The sequence below is a fragment of the Rutilus rutilus genome (assembly GCF_951802725.1).
Source record: "Rutilus rutilus genome assembly, chromosome: 23".
Taxonomy (NCBI): Eukaryota; Metazoa; Chordata; class Actinopteri; order Cypriniformes; family Leuciscidae; genus Rutilus; species Rutilus rutilus.
The window spans coordinates 23,946,548-23,968,426 of record NC_140233.1 but is presented as its reverse complement, the minus strand read 5'-3'; the positions used below and the strand labels follow the sequence as shown (position 1 = coordinate 23,968,426).

The 21,879-nt window shown below is 42.7% G+C and overlaps 2 protein-coding genes across 6 annotated transcripts in view; one reads left to right on the top strand and one right to left on the bottom strand.

Moving 5' to 3' along the window:
• gas2a (growth arrest-specific 2a) overlaps positions 1–7,318 on the bottom strand; it is a 47,804-nt gene extending 40,486 nt beyond the window's left edge. For 2 of the 5 annotated variants that reach the window (XM_084397061.1, XM_084397062.1), the window contains exons 1-2: positions 5,581–7,318; positions 191–339 (exon numbers count right to left, since the gene is read on the bottom strand). In XM_084397061.1, coding sequence (XP_084253187.1) covers positions 191–339; positions 5,581–5,645 — 214 coding nt within the window. In that variant the 5' untranslated portion in view covers positions 5,646–7,318. Of the gene's footprint in view, positions 1–190; positions 340–2,078; positions 2,144–4,882; positions 5,373–5,580 lie in introns of those variants that run through there. The other 3 variants (XM_084397064.1, XM_084397065.1, XM_084397063.1) reach the window with 3 other exon arrangements.
• Positions 5,851–6,633, top strand: fancf (FA complementation group F; the record flags this gene model as incomplete). Its single annotated transcript, XM_084397674.1, has 1 exon — positions 5,851–6,633. One exon carries the CDS (start codon positions 5,851–5,853, stop codon positions 6,631–6,633), a length of 783 nt encoding a protein of 260 aa, XP_084253800.1.
• Positions 7,319–21,879: the final 14,561 nt, after the last annotated feature.

Genomic DNA, 21,879 nt, shown 5'->3' with positions numbered 1-21,879 from the left:
TTATTTTTTATTTATATTTTATAGTTAGTTGCATTATTTGTATTTATACAGTAGCACTGTCCCAGTTTTCCCTGTTGTCCATGACTCAGAACAGACCAGTGATCATTTTTGTTTGAGACTCAATGGATACTAACTGATTTGAAAGATATGGGCAGCGCTAAGATATTGGAGCAAATTATAAATGACTTACCCAGCATACTGGAGAGCCAGAGCGCCAGGTCTTCCTTCATGGGCAGCAAGCTGGCCTCATGTCTGCTGGCCAGCCACTGACTGTACTGCTGCAGATCTGTGAGGCCCGGGCCAGCCGGCTGCTGCTTACCGCTCAGAGGACTACACATGCTGCAGAAAACAGACACATCCACATCAGTACAATTACATAACATTAATTCAATCATTTGGCTCTGACAAAATTCCTCAAATGAACGATTTCACTTTCCCACAGAGCACAAACGTTGTCTTTCTCTCCTAAAGTGCCTCTGATCATTCAAGCACTTTCTGTTGTTTCACAGTAGACTCTTATCCTTCATACTGATCCTCTCATCACAGTCCAGCTCCAGGCTCTCTTTTCTTTGTCCTGTGATATAATATTCACTCTCTTTTTTTAAAGACAGAACAGCCACTGTGTGGCTTCTCTCCAGTCCTGCCCTAGTGATTCTCTTTGACCCAAAAGCTATACAAACACAAATAGACATGCTTTTCCCAATAAAACCTCAGAATTAATTGCCATTTAATATTCAGATAATCTAACTAGATTCAATTTCCTGAAGAAAATACGTCTTAGATGATGTTAAAACTTTGACAGTATTCTCTGATCCATTGCTACGGTGTTCTGACTGGATTCTAGGACGTATCTAGAATGTTCTTGTCAGGGCATTGCTAGGCATGGGATAAGGTGCTCAGAGTGTTTGTTAGGGTGTGTTTTTTAGAGTTTTTTTGAGTGGTTTCTCACTTCCCTAAGTCAAAAGAGTCCACCGCCAGTTATCTTTGCTATTCTGGTCTACATAAACTACAGTTCAATTGTTTGGGTTTTTGGAAATAAACTAATGCAAGGATGCATGCAATTGATCAAAAGTGACAGTAAAGATCACAAAAGATTTCTATGTCAAATAAATAGTTATAATTGAACTTCATATTCATCAAAGTTATTATAGTCATATTAAGCAGCACAACCGATAGTAAGATTCTTGAGCAGCAAATTAGCATATTGGAATGATTTCTGAAGACTGGAGTAATGATGCTGAAAATGTAGTTTTGCATCACAGGAATAAATTACATTTTTAAATATATTAAAAACATTTATTTTATTTTGTATGATATTTCACAAAATTACTGTTTTTATGTTATTTTTATTCGACACTCAAAGCGGCATTGCGTCATGAAAGTGTGGATTGGTTATTAGTTGGTTATGTGGTGATGTTGATGATTATGACCCTTGTGAGGTTTTGTTCAATTTAGTGATAACAAATGTGTCTCTGCAATAACTGCTCTAGCCTCTATTAGTCACAGAGGCATTTCCCTGTTTGTCTAAAGCAGTTACAATTCCCTGTAACAACCTGAGGCTATTTGCAGAAGAATGTGAACCAATCCAGTTTAATATCTATCTGTGATCTACACAAACACGGATGAAGGCAGTGCATTCTTTTTTAATTCTAGTGAATCCTGTCAAGTTAATCTGGTTCTGTCTCTCAGCAAAACTTGTTACTGCATTATATTGTTGTTTGAAGTTTTCTTTTTTTTATGCATTAAGTGCAGTGGCAGTGGTCTGGTTTATTATGCACACAGAAATGTGGCGATAATTTGTGATGCCACCCAGCACTGCGAGGGATTTCCCCTTACCCATAATTCACTGCATCACATGTGAATTCCAGAGGCACAAGAGAAAAGTTATGAGTTCTGAGAAGTGTAAATATCTTCAGTTTTTCTCTGCTGTATCCCACTAAGCAACCTGGGAATGAGAACTTGGGTCCAACAATTGTCACATTGTTGTCTTGAGCTCTGAATGGCTGGCAGTCCAATGCGAACTGAAAGTCAATCTGTATATTTTTCTTGTTTCACAAAATAGCCAGAGTTCACTTTACCTGCCAAACGTCTATCAGAAAACCCAAATCTCCTCTTTTCTTTTCTTTATGAAAGAGCTCCTGTGCTGGAAAAGGTTGAGAGAAACAGAAAGAGGAAAAAAAGAGGTGTTACTGGCACTCTAAGGAATTAAAAAGAGGACAAATTGTCCCATATGGACAAAGGAAGATGCCTTTTGAGACGTGAACAGTAGTCCACTAATAATATCAGTGATGTCTGTGTTTAATATTTCCCCGACTGATTCGGTGATCATCAGGGCTTGAATGATAAAGCTGATACGATCTGAGATTGGCCTTATTATTAGTAGTGCCTGCATCACTTTTACTACTCTAAAATAATCAGATCTGGCAGACGATAAAAAGCATGAGAAAATGATCCTGCACACTTATACTAAAGAAGGAAGCCAAGCGATATATAGAGACCCAAATAGCTAGACTTTTTGACATAATCAGTAAGCAACCAACAAGCAACCTCCCAAGAACATAGCTACTATAAAAACCTCTCTAAACACAACACTTTAGCACTGACACACACACATATATAAGTGTGTGTGTGTGTGTACAGAGAGAGAGAGAGAGAGAGCGAGAGAGAGAGGCGTCTCTGTTTACAATGTGTTTGTAAAGCGTTGAGCATAGCCACAGACATGTTTGTTGAGCATGTGAACACAATGGCAAAGATGTGTTCAAGTTAAAGGGTTAGTTTACCCAAAAAATTGTCATTATTTACTCACCCTTATGTCGTTCCAAACCTGTAAGACTTTTGTTCATCTTCAGAACACAAATGAAGATCTTTTTGATGAAATCTGAGAGCTTTCTGTCCCTCCATTGACAGTCTACCACTTCGACACTTCAAAAAGTTGAGAAATCGTAAAACTAATCCATATGAATTGAGCAGTTTAGTCCAAATTTTCTGAAGAGACTCGATCGCTTTATATGATAAACAGACCAAATTTAAGCTTTTATTCACATATGAACACAAACCTCTTGCAGAAGCTCAAACGTGATGCGTAACACGAGGATGAACCTCATTGGTTCTCGCACGTCAAGCAAATATAAGCTTCTGTTTACCACAACTGATGTGTGAGTTGATGAATGTTTATATGAGAATAAAAGCCTAAATTCAATCTGTTCATCATATAAAGCGATCGAGTCTCTTCAGAAAATTCAGACTAAACCGCTCAATTCAGGCGGATTAGTTTTACGATCTCTTTATGAACTTTTTGAAGCATCAAATTGTTAGTTGCATAGCTGTCAATGGAGGGACAGAAAGCTCTCAGATTTCATTAAAAACATCTTCATTTGTGTTTTCCGAAGATAAACGAAAGTCTTACAGTTTTGGAATGACATGAGGGTGAGTAAATAATGACAGAATTTTTTTTTATTTTTGGGTGAATTATCCCTTTAAGCCAGTTTTTGTTCAGCGTGAGCTCTGTATGCTCAAATTATTTCATAATATCCAACGAAGTACAAACAGTGTTTGTACTTGGTTGGCTATTATGAAATGATATGATATACAACTAAATAGCATTATGGCATCAGGTTTTGTATGAAAAAGTACCACACAGATTTCCTTCAGAAAAGTGGCACTTCATAAAACAGACAAGCATTCACTAAAATCTCTCTCTTTTCTCAAAGACTGCTTACCTTTTGCTGACATTAGACACTCACAAAACTGCATGATCACCACCTTGAAACAGATGCTCGGCAAACACAAGCCGTTCAAAGATGGAGAGTACATTTATATTTATATGGTACATTCACCACCACACATAAACTCACATATTGGACACATATGGCTGATACCAAAGGTTAGTGTACAGTGTGACAGACAAACCTTTAGCTCTGAAAATTATATTGTACAACATGATATTCTTTCAGTCAATATTTTTGCGACAGTGGAGTTATATAAAGGCAATAAGTGTCTCCCATAGTTTGTGTGAACTTCCCATCCGTAAACCTAACACTGACCATGACTAACGCAGAAATATAAGTGATAATACTCCAGCTCGATTATCTGATTCTGGTGCAGTTATTTGAGCTTCAACGCTGTGTCATGTTCATCAAGCACAGAACACACATTGTATTCTGCCCTTAAAGGACTGTGAAGGGTAAATCACACACACACACACACACACACACACACACACACACAGGACGCCTTCAGTCTCCACGCAGTGGTCATTTGATCACATTGTCTAAATTCAACCTGAATTTTTTGGAAGTTAATTTCAAAGTCTATTTCCTTTCCCAGTTAGGTTACTCAGTCTAGTTGTCTGCACAATCCAATTCCTTAATGCTTGATGTATCAGACTGGCTATAATTATATTTGCAGGCTTTAACTGTTAGTTTTAAGTGCACAATAACACATTTAACTGAGGCAGCTCATATATGAGACAAACTCAAATACCCTCTGCAGTCTAATAGCAAAAAACTGTTATTTTCTTTTTGTTTTCAAGTGGGTGTGCGTGACATTTTATGACTGTAGTAATATTTCCAAGCTGCTGGTGCTTTCATGAGCTATTTTAACACTAAAGAGAAACCACAAAAACAGACTATATTGTTGGCAGATCTAAACTAGATGCATTCCTCAAAAAAGTACTTATGTAAGTATAATTAGGGTAATGAATGTTGAAGGAACTTTTTCAACGTTAATGCATTTTATTTTAAAAAGAATAAAAATATTTTACTGTAGGCTACTATATGTAATTATATCTATCCATTTATCTATCCATCTATATATCTATCCATCTATCTATACATCTATCTATCAGAAACATATTTCTCTTTCCAGAAAAATACCCACTCACCCTCCAGAATGCACTGCCTGCAGTCGGTTCTTCAACAGTAGACTCTCGTTTCCAACGAATTCATGTTTTTCTCAAGCACAGGGTCCTCAGACTGTTTACCATGACACTGAGCCTCAAAGAGCCGAATGTCATTGCGAGTCTCAGTTCAAAGTGCGCTCATCTCACCGCCTCCCTGAGAGACGCGACGCGACGCGTCTTTATCAGCGCGATGCGACAGCTCCGTGCAGGAGAGACCATAAAACGAGCCACACAGTGGAGAAAAACGTTAACTGGCCGGAAAAATACAAATACCATACACATCTTACAAAGAAATAGTATTATATAAAGTAGGCTACAGATAAAAATTAATACAACATTTAAAATAAAATAGGCTACAAAACGTGCTTTTCACACACACACACACACACACACACACACACACACACACACACACACACACACACACACACACACACAAAAAAGAAAATAATTTGTAAAATTAGAATCTATTTATACGTTGGAACAAGTGATCAAAGTTATTCTATAGATCGTTTTGTGTAAAAAAATTAAAAAATAAATAAATATATTTGCAACTTTTATTTTGAAAAACGGTCACGGAAGTTCAGTACCGCGGAAAAAAGTGACGTCGTGCGCGTCTTCCACCAATAGCGAATCAAGAACGAAGCACGCGCTGGCTGAAGTTCATATTCCATGCTTACTTGTTTATGTGCGGAAACAGTGCATGGAGTTTCATGGAGGCTGTGCTGAGACAACTGAAGAACATCCTGGAGTTACTGGCCGTGTCTCAGACGGACCGCGTGCGTGAGTGGGACCAGCACACCTTACAGCGGGCGTTCCAGTGGGCCGAGTACTGCGAGCAGCTCCACTCCCGCTTCCAGTCCAACCCCACGGTCCGGTCCGCACTGGAGGCCGGCCTGAAGGACACCAACCAGCGGCTGCAGGACGCGCTCCCGGCGCACTCCCCAGTCATGTTCTCGGACCTGGCTCAGTGTCAACACAAGCTGCTCGTTCATCTACTCTCAAACCCTTACTCGCCGAACTCCGTCGTTCAAATGCTTTTCCCAAATCCCAAAACTGCAGCACAGGAATTCCAGTTTGATCAAAGCAGCTTCATAACATGCAAATCTGCGTTTAATCTGCTATGCTGCTCGTTAGACCGGACTAGTCATCCTGGGTTACAGGTTGAGGCAGAAGTGAGAGGCAAACTGCTCAGGGAACTCCTGAACTCTCTGCTAACTCGTTCCGGCAATGAGGAGTATGCCAGAACAGTGCTGGACTCCATCCTCCGTGACAGCGCGGGAAAACCGGGAAGCCTTTATGACGTCATAGCCGCTGCGCTCCTCTCCAGTGATGACGACACGAGCGCCGTCACTCAGCACTTTATCCTCGCCTGGATTCAAGATCGCGACGGGTGTTTGAGTGCACTGTGCAGATCGCTGTCTCCCGGACTGTGTACTGTCCTCTCCCGACAGTGTCCGGAGTTTAAACAGGCATATTGGGGTGTTGTGAAACAGTGGGCGTCCTGCTTGCAGTATGACGTCTTGGAGAGTGTGTGGGTGCCGACGTCAGAGGGGCCAGTGACGTTTAATGCACTGGCTGATCGATTAAAAGATTTATTAAATTCAGAAGCACCATTAAAAGAGGACACTGAGACTGAGCTTAAGGCGCTCAAGCTGGAGGATGGAGACTTTAATGTGAAGGGCATCAGTGTATGGACTGATCTAATCATTCAACTGAAGATTGGAAGTTAATTCAATAATATTATTAGCTCGGCTATTTAACATTTGATGTTAATTAAACTAATGGTAATGTGCTCTATTTTAGGTTAGAACTGTGTGCCTTTTCCCCCATACATATTATAATTATTAATAGCCTATATTTGGCATGTTTTTATATTTTGACTTTTTTTCTTTAAGAGCCAGCAATTATAATTTGTATTATCTATATATTATCTATTTTTCTTCTTAGTATTGGGAACAAAAATAATTTTTTTCTCTTTCGTAAAATCTGATATTTTGTCATTTTGTAATAATTTCAGGTGTTATTATATTAGTTATTGTTTTAAAAAGAGCCATCATAATATTGATTTTGTTTCTCCATTGCCTATATTGTGTCTTTTTTTTTTCTTTTTTTTTTTTCATTATTGAAATTTCTAAACATCATTTTGTCCCTCACTGAGAAAAATATAAAGACCCTTCCTCTCCCGAGCTCCCGGCCGACAGGGGGCGACAGCGCTCTTTACACCATCACACATGTGCTTTATTTCAAAGCTGACTTCTTAGAGCTATTTTATTTATAGCTGAATAAAAAATAAAGCTCTTAAATTATATTTTTAACAGTGTTGCTATCATATTTGACGTTTATGCATTTCTTACAGTCATTTCTTACAGTTTTCAATAATTTCATCACTTAAAACTTTATCCTGGTTGATTGCAGGATAGAGCAGGGATACTTGCAACACTTTTTGGTTTTAATCATTAAAAATTGTTAAAGTCAATAATTGTATCCCTTAAACCTCATCTTTGATCACCAAAATTACATATTTAAAAGTTTTTTCCTTGAAAAAAATGTCTTCATGCCTTAAAATATCTTGAATGTAACTCTACACCCATGGCTCATTTAGTATATGTGGTTCTATGAATATGCAAATGAGCCCCGCCTCCACTCACTCACAGCAGCTCAGAGATCCACTCGTTGATCTGATTGGTTATAAGGTATAGTTTGTGACTTCAGAAACACCCAATATTATCTGTCTTTGGTTCACTGCAGTTTTAAGGAGAAAATATGAATGACTTATGAATTTACACATGGTTTGTCTTAAAGCACATTAATACACCACAGACATATAAACAACATTAAAAGCTGGATTTTCACCACAGGGGGACTTTAAGAAATAAATTAATTGTAGTAGATCAGTGATATTCTGCCTCATTAAATTCCTCTTAAATGGATAGTTCGCCCAAACATAAAAATTACGCTAATGTTGTTCCAAACCTGTATGAGTTTCTTTCTTCTGGTGAACACAATAGAAGATATTTTGAAGAATGTTTGTAACCAGACTGTTGATGGACCCCATTGACTTCCATAATATTTTTTCCTTATGGAAGTAAAAGAGTGCCGTCAACTGGTTACCAACATTCTTCAAAATATCCTCTATTGTGTTCAACAGAAGAAAGAAACTCATACTGGAACAATTTGAGGGTGAGTAAGTAATGACAACATTTTCATTTTGGGGTGAATATCCCTTTAAGATGGATAATACAGAAACACAAAGTTCTTCACGGTCATAGTATCAGGTAAAAAAAAATATCAGCTAAAAATGCCTTTTCTAAGCAGAATGAAATAATCCTTGAAATTCATTGGTGTGAAAGTGTGAAAACCCTGAGAAACATTACAAAACAGCAGTTTTCCATGTCAGTGTGCGCTATAGGTCTAAACTGTAATTCTGTTTTTCATCATTGTATAATTAATAAATACACATCACTCCTTCATTAAAGAGAAATGGTGCTGGGCTGCTTTGAATAGGCCGCGTGACAGATGGTGGCATCACAGTCGCCGTGGCAACCGTTGGCATTAAGCACAGGATTCCATTTGAATAGAAGGAAGAGGCCAGGCAGCAAACGCGTGCGCCTTTTAAATTGGTCCCCGGGGACACGCAGGCGCGTGCTTCATGGGCTGGGTTTCATATGTCTGTCACATTAAGGAGGAGGAGAAAGAGATCTGGGATCTGCGTCGGCCAGGGTCACACGTTCATTGATTTATGAGGACACTTGAGATGGTTGAAACCCACAATCAAACCTCATTGCTCATGACTTCATCTGAAATCTCAAAAGCATCACGTTGTTTGTTAATGCTTTAAAATAGAAAAGTGGCAGTTTCATTTCCTTTTCAAACAGGTCCTGTACTCTTAATAAATAATTAGTCAGTCTTATCTCTAAATTGATTTTGCGTCCAATGACAAACAGGATCATTGTCAAGTAGCCTATGTGTATAGCGCTTTTCACAATACAGATTGTATCAAAGCAGAACTGAATTGTGAAGAACTGAATCCTATATTTTAAACAGTTATGGTTTCAATTTACATGTTTTAAGGTTGTTTTTTAGGCCTGATTTGGTTGGGATATTTATAAATAAATAAATCTGTATTGTCTATATTGTTTGATGATCTGTTGTGTTTTGACTAAGTTATTCACACTTAAAATACACTTGAGTTATGGCAGATTATTTGTAATGATGTTTAAAGGGGCTGTAAGAAATTTCATGTATTAATCACTTTTTTATGGCCAATGTGTGATCTTTTTCTGTGCTGTGTTTTTCTTTTTTAATAAATGTGCAAAAATGTCAACAATTCTGTGTTTTTCTGTCAATATGGGGTGCTGTGTGTACAATAATGAGGAAAAAAAAAGAACTTAAATGATTTTAGCAAATGGCTGCAATATAACAAAGAGTGAAAAAATTAAGGAGGTCTGAATACTTTCCGTACCCACTGTATAAATCAGCCTTAAGAGTGCAGCAATAAGTTGCTGACTGCAGTTCACTTAACGGCCACTGGTGTCGCCAATATCAAGGGTTTCTGAGTTATACATAGAGCCCCTTTGAGCTTAAAGACCCTCGGTGTTGGAAATCAAGTTTTTAATGTTGATTATATGTCTTGTATGTATTATATAATCTTGATTATATGAGTGGTGTTTTTAATATGCTTTAAGACAAACCATGTGTAAATTCATAAGTCGACACCATTGCTGAGTATTTTCTCCTTAAAACTGCAGTGAACCAAAGACTGTCTCAAAAACACGGTTTAAAATCGCTGGTGTTTTTGACATCACAAACTACCTTGTAACCAATCAGGTCAACGTGATCGTCAACGAGTGGATCTGTGAGCTGAGTGAGTGAGTGGAGGCGGGGCTCATTTGCATATTCATAGAACCGTGTATACTAAATGAGGCAAGGGCGTAGAGTTACATTCAAGCTATTTTAAGGCATGAAGAATTTTTTTCAAGGATAAAACATTTAAATGTGTAATTTTGGTGATCAAAGATGAGTTTTAAGGGATACAATTATTGACTACAGATGGACTGCTAACATTTTTTTAATTAATGAGCAAAAACCCAAAAGTGTTACAATTATACCTGCTCTATATCCTGCATTCACCCAGGAAAGAAATGGCAGACACACTAGTGTCTCTCTTTTCTGACTCTAGAGCACATGCTCTGGAGATGCTGTGGTTTCTTTGACAGCAGACAAATAGTACTTCTTCTTTTTTCTCATCCCTGTCTCCTTGGAAACAAAGAAAATGTGTTCTCTCAGCTCAAATATGCAGTGAGAAAGCAGCAGGGCAATGCTGAGAAAACACAACCGTTTCCACAGTGAATAATCAGAGGTGAGATTTCCCCCCAAACACAGCAATTCATTATTTAGGGGGACTTGATGTCATTATTCTTCCATAATACAGACATTTTCCTGCCTCTCACTTCTGGAGAGACATTATGCAGGAATGTTGGAATGTCTTTGAAGTGATGTAAATTCAGTACTCGTACACACAGGTTATCTTATTCCTTCCCATAATTGTGCTTATGCACATCTTAATCATTTTAATTCAACATTGACATAATTGATTTGTCGATATTTCATGTAAAGAACCAATGAAATCGTTTGATGAGCTATGTTACCGTATTTCCTATTGAAACTGGCATTTTGGATGGAGAGTATCGAAGAGTAAATATTATAATGCCACAGCCATAAACCATGCCACTTGTTATTTTTTGCAGGTGGTATTAAGGGGGAGGGACATACTCATTCTAGAGAGCATTTGTTTGGACAAAAATCTGTGTAGTTCATCTGATTTTGTTGATCTGTCATCAATACGAGCAAAAGCTATAAACAAATGAACAAAAGCTATAAAGTTTATCATTTTGATTTCATGAGATCTTAAAAGTCCATTATTTCAATGGACTCTTGAGAGACTAATCTAAGGTCATGTGATCTGTCTGTGGTGGATTTGCAGTGGTTTTGAATGCCAAATAGATGCAATAGTATTGATTCAAGCACCATAACACAATCTGTGCACTCAATGTCATTAAATGGCTTCTAAATAACTAAAATATTACAAAAGAAATGGCTTATTTACTGGAACACACAAAATAAAGAAAAACACATGTTTTCCACATATGAACACACCTTCATTATCTGTATTCCCTATGGACTTGGCGAGCTGGTGTGAGTGTGTGTTGGGGGCGGGGTGGTGACAGCACCAATGAGGACATGGTTTGTTAAGCATGTGATGAAAAGCTCTGAGAGATTGTAGACAGATGATGGACACTGGTTTTTAGAACAACAGGGGAACAGAAGCTGACGAATACTGAAGAACAAACACCCAAACAGTGATATTCCTTATCACTGGTTCTAATTGTTTACTCTGAGTTTAAAATGTGAAAATATATATTTTTTTAAATAATAATATAAGAGTACGTATTATTTGACTATAAAAGTTAAGAGAGCCATTACTGAGGTGCACCTTTTTTACTGAAATTACTAACTGATTTTTTTCTACTTTTAGAGTCCATGACCATGCCCTGAAATTTCTACATAAAAGGCTCAAATTAATGCTTATTTTACCATGCAGTCTAATCCATCAGACAGTATACTAAAACACATTCCTATCCTCTTTCACATGGGAAATACACAAACTGTAGATAAATGACTAACAGATGTCGTTCAATAGTGAAAACGTACTCGGTTACTAACGTAACCTCGGTTCTCTCTAGAGAGAGGAACGAGTACTGCGTAGAATACACTAGAGAATACTGAAGCCAAAAAATTATCCTTTAATTTTGTATTAATGTAAAACGCGTTGCGGCAGCATACAGACATAGGCGAGGCAGCTCGCGCGCCTATTGGCTGGTCTGCTGGCAACTGCTTAAGCCTATCGAGCGAGACCTAGAGTGACGTCAGACCCAATGAGGGCGCTTCGCGCCCTCTGCGTCACGTCCCGCCGAGACGGGCGTGGCTTAGGTCTATAAATACCGCTCGCAGGCATTATTTCTCTGTTTTTTCATAGTCGAAGCAACCAGAGCGCGTGCAGGCACGGCAGGATACGCAGTACTCGTTCCTCTCTCTAGAGAGAACCGAGGTTACGTTAGTAACCGAGTACGTTCTCTTACGAGAGATACTCTCGTACTGCGTAGAATACGCTAGGGGAACCTACTGTAAAACGCCGTGCGTGCTGGGATCTGATACCATAGACTCAAGGGCGACAGCCCGGAGTTCATACAGTGCATAATCACCCAGGGGACTCACAGGGAATCCTGGAAGAGAGGGGGTTAGCCACTATCTTCCTTATAGCAGCATAGAGCAAGGATTGCAATACTCAATAGCTGCATAACTGACAGCGCCAGTTATGAGATTTTGGCCATACTAGACCGACAGTAGTCTGGCCTGTAGTGCGGGAACCTCTAGGTTGTAAAACCTTATAAATGTAGACGGAGAGGCCCAGCCTGCCGCCATACAAATATCTTGCAAGGCAATCCCACTTGACCATGCCCACGATGAAGCCATGCTTCTCGTGGAGTGCGCTTTGACACCCAGCGGGCACTGCATGCCCTTGGTTGTGTAAGCTAGCGCTATTGCGTCCACTACCCATCTGGATAGGGTCTGTTTCGAAGCGGCTAGTCCCTTAGAACGCTCGCTGAATGAAACAAAGAGCTGCTCCGTCTGTCTGAAAACAGACGAGCGAGACACATAAGCTCTTAACGCCCTGACTGGGCAAAGGGAGCTTTCGTCCATATTTCCTTCAGTGACCGGCAGGGCAGACAGGGAAATGACCTGTGCTCTGAACGGTGTATTGAGGGATTTAGGAACATAACCGTGCTTAGGTTTGAGTATAACTCTAGAGTCATTCGGCCCAAATTCCATGCACGTCGCGCTTACTGAGAGCGCGTGTAAGTCCCCTATGCGCTTCACTGAAGCGAGAGCCAGAAGAAACGCCGTCTTGAAAGACAGGTGTTTAAGATCAATCTCCTGCAAGGGCTCAAATGGATGACCTTTCATGGCTTCCAGTACCGTAGAAAGGTCCCATATAGGGACTGTGGGAGGTCTGGGAGGATTCAGTCTCTTAGCTCCTCGAAGGAAGCGAATGACTAAATCGTTCCTTCCAATAGACTGGCCGAGCGTGGTCGAAGAGAACACTGCTATGGCCGCTACATAGACTTTGAGCGTGGAAGGGGACCTGCCCTTATCCAACAGCTCCTGTAGGAAGGAGAGAACCTCCGTCACACCGCAATGCAGGGGTGACACACCACGAGCTGTGCACCAGCTAGAGAACACTGACCATTTTGAGGCATAGAGACGTCGCGTAGACGGAGCTCTGGCCTGTGTGATAGTGTTTAACACTCCCTGTGGGAGGTCAGCGGGTACCCGTTGATGGCCCACACATGGAGGGACCACAGCTCTGGGTGAGGATGCCAAATCGAGCCGTTGGCTTGAGAGAGGAGATCCCTCCTCAGAGGCACTGGCCACGGGGCGGTGCTTGCTAACTGCATCACAATTGGGAACCAAGGTTGGCTCATCCAAAGTGGGGCTACAAGCAGCACTGAGCATCCTTCTTCCCTGACCCGTTCTACCACCTGAGTCAGGAGGGAGACGGGGGGGAAAGCGTAGAGAGGACGGCGAGGCCACTCGTGGGTCAGCGCGTCCTTGCTCTTCGAGAAAAATTCTGGACAGTGAGCGTTTTCTTGAGACGCGAACAGGTCTACTCCCGCTCTGCCGAATTTCTTCCACAGCAGCTGGACTGTCTGTGGGTGCAAAGACCATTCTCCTATCGGAACCTGGTTCCTGGACAGTCTGTCTGGTCCTATATGTAGGAGCCCTGGCACGTGCGCTGCTCTCAGCGAGGGCAGGTTGCTGCGGGCCCATATCAGGAGGCGCCTGGTTAGCCTGTACAGAGTCAGGGACCTGAGGCCGCCCTGGCGATTTATGTAGGACACCAATGAGACGTTGTCTGAACGTATTAGCACGTGGTGTCCCTTTATGAGGGGACAAAAGCGCGTGAGCGCTTTGCTCACTGCCAACATTTCGAGGCAGTTGATATGTAAGAGCTTCCCCTGCTTTGACCATTGGCCAAAAAGCGGTCTGCCCTCGAGCAGCGCTCCCCATCCCGAGGTGGATGCGTCCGTGGACACCACCATCACTCTCGAGGAAGTCCCCAGGCTTACACCTGATTGGTACCAGTCTTTTGCCTCCCAAGGTTTCAAAGCTGCAATGCATGCTTGATTGACCTTGACGCGAAGCCGACCGGAGGCCCACGCTGTGCGTGGTACTCTCTTTCTGAGCCAGAACTGCAGTGGGCGCATGCGCAGAAGGCCCAACTGGAGAACTGAAGATGCTGAGGCCATCAGACCGAGCATCCTTTGAAAGGCTTTGAGAGGGACTATCGCGCCGCAGCGGAACGAGCCGGCTGCGCGCCGAATGTCCAGTGTGCGCTGAGATGACAGGCGTGCTGTCATTAGCAGCGAGTTCAGCTCTATTCCCAGAAAAGATATAATCTGTCTGGGGAAAAGCGAGCTCTTTTCCCAGTTCACTGCGAGACCGAGATTCTCGAGGTGATCGAGTAAAATGGTCCTGTGCTCTACGAGCTCTGAGTGAGATTGGGCTAGAATCAGCCAGTCGTCCAGATAGTTCAGCACTCGGATGCCCTGTAATCTGAGGGGTGCGAGCGCTGCGTCCATGCACTTCGTAAATGTACGGGGTGCCAGGGACAAGCCGAAAAGGCAGGACTGTGTACTGATATGCCTGGCCCTCGAAGGCGAATCTCAAAAATCGCCTGTGACGTGACGCTATCTGTATTTGAAAATACGCGTCGTTTAGATCTATTGACACAAACCAGTCCCCCTGGCGGACGTGCGCGAGGATTTTTCTGGTTGTGAGCATCCTGAACTGGCGCTTCATAAGCGCTCTGTTCAGCTGCCGCAGATCTAGTATGGGTCTGAGACCCCCGTCTTTTTTGGGCACTAGGAAGTATCTGCTGTAAAGCCCCCCTTCGCTTTGAGCTTGAGATAGGGGTTCTATAGCCCCTTTGCTCAACAGTTTCAAAATCTCGGCTCGAAGTAGATGAGCTACTTTCGATTCTACCGTGGTCTCGACGCGCGCCATGAAGCGGCGAGGGCGTCGGCGAAACTGCAGCGAATAGCCTTCTTTTATGATGTTCAGCACCCATCTCGAAACCCCGGGAAGCTTTTCCCACGCAGGTGCGCGAGTAGCTAGGGGCTGGATGCGAAGCACGCTCTGATCGGCTCGCGATACAGCGGCTTTTGTGTGCTGAGACATGAGACATAAGCGTCGCGCTCATGACATCTGAGGCGGGGGGCGCGCTGATAACAGCGGGCAGAATGCCCGCGCTCGACTCCTCCGCAGTGTTTAGCTGAGAGGAGGAGGGCGGGCGGAGGCTTAGGCTGTGAGCTCTGAGCAGACGGTTTCGCATGGCCTGCTGCAGAACCGGAGCGCTTCGGGAGGAAGTGCTTCATGGCCTGGGTCGCTTTCTGCACCTCAGCGAACCTATCGGCGAAATCTTTGACCGAGGTTCCGAAGAGGCCGGCAGGGGAAAGCGGCGCGTCGAGGAACGCGGTGCGCTCTGACTCAGTCATGTCAGAGAGCGTAAGCCACAGATGTCTCTCAGACACGGTGAGCGAGGCCATGCTCCGTCCAATGGCCTGTGCTGCTGACTTGGTGGCGCGAAGAGCGAAGTCTGTAGCGCTCCTCAAGTCCGGCACGCAGATTGCGTCAGGTCCTCTCTCGTCCAGCTGGCGGAGGAGATCGGCCTGGTATATCTGGAGCGTGGCCATGGTGTGCAACGCTGACGCGGCCTGCCCGGCGGCGGAGAAAGCGCGGCGGAGCAGGGCTGACGTCGTGCGGCAGGCTTTTGAGGGCAGCGCCATCTTAGCACGCCGTCCAGCAGAGGGCGGGCATAAGTGCGCTGCAATAGCCTCTTCGACCGGCGGTAGGGAGTGGTAGCCTCTGTTCTTTGCGTCGTCGAGAGCAGAGAACGCCAAAGAGACAGAGGATCGTGTCCTGGCCGAAAAAGGGGAGCCCCAAGACTTAGCGACTTCTTCATGAAGCTCAGGAAGAAAAGGCGCTGGCTTGGATGCAGGTGAAACGCGCTCCCCAGGCAGGAAGTAGCCGTCCAGCCGGTTGTGAGCAGGCTGCTCAGGCGTAATCCACTCGAGGCCGAGGCTCGCCGTGGCCTGAGTGAGCACGCGCATGAGCTCCGCCTCAATGCTCGCTCTCTTTCCCGTAGAAGCACGGGCAGGGGGGGCGGGATCCTCAGAGCTCGCCCAATCCTCACTGCCTGATGCTATGAGAGAGCAGGAATCCCCCTCTCGTAGCAGCGCGTCGATCTCATCAGCGTCATCGACAGAAGCGGCGGCAGACCGCGGCCGCTGTCCGTCCGGAAGTGAAGCTGATGAAACCGGAGAAGCAGGCGGGCGCACCGGCGAGCTTTGGCGGCTGAGAGAGGGCTCCGGGATTCGCTGAGCGCGGCGCTTTTTACGGCGCGGCACAACAGCAGGTGTGGGCGCAGTCTCGTTGAACAGTGCCAAGCGAGTCCTCAGAGTCGCTAATGGCAACAGCTCGCAGTGATGGCAGCCGCCATCAGCGAGCGCGAGAGCTGCATGTTCTTGACCCAGGCAGGAAGCGCAGATGACATGGCGGTCCCCGTCGCTGAGTGTGGCTTTGCACGAGCCACAAGCAGGCATCTTGAAAAAGACGCAGCTCTTTTAGACAGTGTGAGTCGCGCCGGCGAACACACACACACAGTGCAGTAAAGGATATGGGCGCTGGATAGCGCAGCAGGAAGGCGATGAAGGCGGCGCGGCCAGCAGCTTCGTCGACTCGTCCCGCTGAGGTGCTTCTTCAACAGCGCGGCTTCTTCTCGGATCCAGCGATGTGAGTTGCTTCGCTGAAGGATGAAAAATCAGAGAAATAATGCCTGCGAGCGGTATTTATAGACCTAAGCCACGCCCGTCTCGGCGGGACGTGACGCAGAGGGTGCAAAGCGCCCTCATTGGGTCTGACGTCACTCTAGGTCTCGCTCGATAGGCTTAAGCAGTTGCCAGCAGACCAGCCAATAGGCGCGCGAGCTGCCTCGCCTATGTCTGTATGCTGCCGCAACGCGTTTTACATTAATACAAAATTAAAGGATAATTTTTTGGCTTCAGTATTCTCGTGGAAAAGGATTTTCCCCTAGCGTATTCTACGCAGTACGAGAGTATCTCTCGTAAGAGAACTTGTATAGCATTTGGTGTGTGAGTAATGGAATTACTGAAAGGTTTCAGACAAACTGTCTTTGTGATTAGCACTTGCTCTGTTTGTAACGTCTGCTGATCATTTGTTCACACCTCCATCACTCATTTTCTCTCTCCGTTCTGCACAAGAGCACAGAGAAGAAGTGAAAAATGATGGAAAGTTCTGAGACTCACTTCAGCCCAAATTCACTGGGGTAATTTTAAGATGCTGAGAAAGAAGGAGAAACAGAAAAGAAAAGGGAAGGGAATGGGAAGTTAAGAAAAAAACTAATTGGAAAGTCGAACAAGAATGGAAATGGGATGAAGAAGCGGAATGGTGAAAGAGAAGGGGAACTAGAAAAGGATGGGGAAAGTGAAAAGGGGAATCAGAAAGGAAGAGGAAAGCAAAGAGAATGGGGAAGCAAAATGGGAAAGGGAATGGGGCAGGAAAGGGAAGGAAACAGAACAACAAGAAAACAAGAAAACAGAATAGAAAGGCAAACAAGAACGGGAAGAAGCAGCAGAATAGTGAAAGAGAAGGGGAACCAGAAAGGAAGAGAAAAGTGAGGGTGAAATGAATGGTAAGCAAAATTAGAAATGGAATGGGAATAAGAAAGGGAAAGGGAAGATAAAGAGAAAACAGACTGGAAAGGCAAACAAGAATGGGAATAAGCAGCAGAATGGTGAAAAAGAAGGGGAACCAGAAAGGTAGCGGAAAGGGAACCAAGGGAAAGGAAGGAAAAATGGAATGGGAACCAGAAAAGAAATGGAAAACGGGGTGAAGTGAAAGAGAAGAGGACCATAAGAGTAAATGGATCATGAAAGGGAAAGAAGGGGCAGTCAAATGGTGACTGAGGTGCCCAGCCCCTCGAAAGAGCGCTGTTGTTGATCAAGGTGTGATTGTGGTGGTTTTGCTTGTGTTTGAATATCTGACTTACACTCAGTATTTGAGAACACAGAGCCTAATGTGTGACAGTGTGAAAGTAAGATGTTTCATAGACTTAGTTTCATTCCTTTGCTTTGAACTGTCTGTGTCTTAAAGCATACAGGATGCATTGTCTCTTGTTGTAGACATTATTAAAGGGTCATATGATGCGATTTCATGTTTTCCTTTTTCTTTAGTGTGTTATGTAGCTGTTTGTGCATGTATAAGGACAAAGCTCAAAGTGTCAAACCTAAAAAGATATTCTTTGTAAAAGTTAAGGCTCAGCGACGCCTTCCTAAAACGCTTAGTTTAAACACGCCTCCACAAATCTACGTCAGTGAGTTTCAGAACACCGCCCGAATGTATATGCCAATCAGAGCACAGCGTGCTTTTCAGAACGATGAGCTTTGAAAAAATCAACGCGTTTCAGAAAGGCATTATAATGATGACATTATTTTACTTAAAACCACGTAAACACTTTGCATTAAATCAAATACACAAAATAATTTTCTTTTTAGAATAATTATGACCCTTTTAGCTCTCCTCTTGTGTTATAACAGCATTTCAGAACAGCTCTCAATCTTGTGTGATATTGCCTTGTGTTGCCTGGATTTCATCAGCAGGCTCGACAGCTCTGCTGATAGATAACTATATAAATAGATCTCCACATGGACCAGACAGTGTGTTCACAGCAGCTGCTGTTAGTGAGAACATTTGAGGTTTGGTAGGAGTGTTTGCAACACATTCTGGGGTAATGAATCCAAGAAGTGGTTTAGGTTCTGCTAAAGCAATTGCCATGTAGGGTAGTGGTTGGATATTTGGGCTGGATTATCTGAGTAGGCCCACTGGAGAGTTTAGCTGAAACCCTGATTAAAGTCACCTTCCTGTAATTTTGTAGTAACTCTGAAGACCTTAATACGCTTGCTCAGGTGTCTTTGATCGGGGTGAAGCTTAACTCCACAGGGCAACGGACCTCCAGGGTCAGATTTGAGGAAACCTGGTGTAGTTGCTGGCTTCAACTTCAACTTAAAATTTCAAATGGCATGGTTGTTAAAGTTTCCTTGTAAGTATGGGATGTCAAGTCCTGATGGCTAATTTCCTGCAGAGCTTAAGTCGGGTGCACACAGGTCCACGATTTGGCCGTCTGAGACTAATTTTGCTAATCCTAAAAGATTCCTCTGATCCTAGGCTAAAATCTGAAGTCTTTGATCGTTAGTTTGACATGTTCACCGACAGCCTATTAATGACTGCTGCAAACAAATTTTACCTCCAACGAGTCAGAAGATTTGCCTCTCAGTCCTGCAGTGTGACTTCTCCTACGACGGCTGTCAAATTGACTTAGTTTTTTAAGACAAGCCATGACCAAAATTAACGTTAGAGATTTCTTTGTAGCTACCATTTCAATCCCACGTGTAATGCAGCTCACGGTCACCGAACGTGTCATTGATTGATGATGTAAAACTCCGGACAAGTTTTCTTGCGTGTCCGTTTTTAACACGTCTTGACTGCCGTACAGTCTGACATCAATGACAACTGAGATCTTACAGTGTGACATGGTTTACAACGATGATCATGTTCGTACAGTCTGACAAGCATCAATCGTAAAGGACTATTATAAATCGCACAGTGTGCCCTCGGCTTTAGCTCCAACTTGCACCAACACATTTACCTGGAGGTTTCTAGTAATTCTGAAGACCTTGATTGGCTGCATGTGTGTTTATTTAAAGTCCCCCTGTGGTAAAAAGTATTTTCTCCTTAAAACTGCAGTGAACCAAAGACAGTCTCAAAAACGTGGTTTGAAATCGCTGGTGTTCCTGACGTCACAAACTACCTTGTAACCAATCAGGTCAACGTGATCGTCAAACGAGTGGATCTGTGAGCTGGGGCACGTTCAAGTTCAAAACGGTGCTCAACGTTTTGCTACGGTTTCCGGGTTGAACGTCATGTTTCCTGGAAACGTCGTGCACCGGTGTGCAACGGGGTTTGAGATACGTTTTCTCTTGTTTGGTGGGTGTGTCAGAACTGCAGTCCAATCAGCAGCAACATGTATATAAAGCACATGGTGTTAAAGTGAACTCGCACAATGGGTTCAAGGAAATTAATTTACAAATGTGTTCGATGCAGCTCGGTATATGCAACAACTGAGGATATTAGAAGACATGTTTGTCGTAAGTTTTATTGTAAAAATATAGGCTATCAACATAATGATGTAGTTGTTTATATTTTTAGCTTCATTGCAAGTTTATGACATTTGGTATAGAAATAAACAATGGTAATTAAGTGCTTTTCCTAAAAATGAGAAAGAAAATACAGGGTATTAAAACAGTATGAACTACAAATAAAGTCAGTATGTGAGGCTAAATAGATGTGTTTTAGTCTGAATTAGGTAAGATGTGTGCTTCCATTACAGTTTCCACAAATCCCTTCACTCGATTGGGATGTTCTCTTTTGTTCTGGGCGGCATGTGCAGTAACTGTAACATCGGGCATATTTTGTAGTATTAAACACATATTTATACCGACTTCATCAGGCTCCGAAAATTCTTCACAAAGAACACAAAGAATGGCCTTCTCAGCTGCCATAGTTGCAACTCTTGCGTCATCAGAACAGTGTGTTCAACGCATCACCGTTTCTGTTTAAAAAACGTTGTGCAACGTTTTGTCGGGGCTGAACGCAGCCCTGGTGTGAGTGAGTGGAGGCGGGGCTCATTTGCATATTCATAGAACCACTAAATGAGGCAAGGGTGTAGAGTTACATTCAAGCTATTTTAAGGCATAAATAATTGTTTCATGTTTAAAAAATTTTAAATATGTAATTTTGGCAATCAAATATGAGTTTTAAGGGACACAATTATTGACAGGGGGACTTTAAGATTTGATCCAAATTCTGCAGTACAGTGGACATCCAGGAGCAGAACTGGATACTTCTTTTAGTAGTACATTAAAGCCAAGTAGACAATGAGTTTTGGGAGTGACAAACACATTTAAACCTCTAAATTATAGATTGGTGTCAATGAAATACAAGAGTAAATTACAGACTCAGAACGGTTGACATAGTGATAACGTGGATTTGGATACTCTTGATGTGTAAAGATTTTGAAAAATGCATGCTTCAATGCTTTTTGTCCATACAATAAAAGACTATCAAAAACAACATTGGACCCCATTGACAAAACAGTTCATTGTTCATAATGTTGTGTTTTTACAGAATAAATGTATACAGGTTTGGTGGGAGAACTATTCTGTCTTTAACATCCTTGTTATCGTACTCACCTCCCATACCGATTGACACAATACTCTGATGAATAAAACACATAACACACACAGCTATCAGGTGAAATGGTTTGATGTTAGACTGAACATTTTTGATCAATACTTTTCAGTATAGAAGGAAATATTTTTATAATCAAGCTCTCATCTTAAGCTTTACGCCTTCTCTACTTAGGTTCTATACCTTATCTTATAAGGCCTAATGTTGCTTATTTTTAGAACAGCTTTTGGATCTAAAGCCCACGATGCTTTAAAATTAAATAGGTCTTGGATCATAGTGGAAGTGTTTTAACAAAACTGTTGACTTCAGCTGTGAGACCATCAACTAAGATGGACTAAAAAAGTAAACTAAAACATCCATCCTAGATGCTAAGCAAGACGGATACAAGCAACGCACAGTTACACCATCATTATTTCTGTGGACTTTTCATTTCGATTCAGTCCCAAGCCTTTTCATCTTCACTCCCTGGTCTCATCTAAATAACATTTTAATCAAAGCTGTGAGAGAGAGGGAGAGAGAGAGAGAGAGAG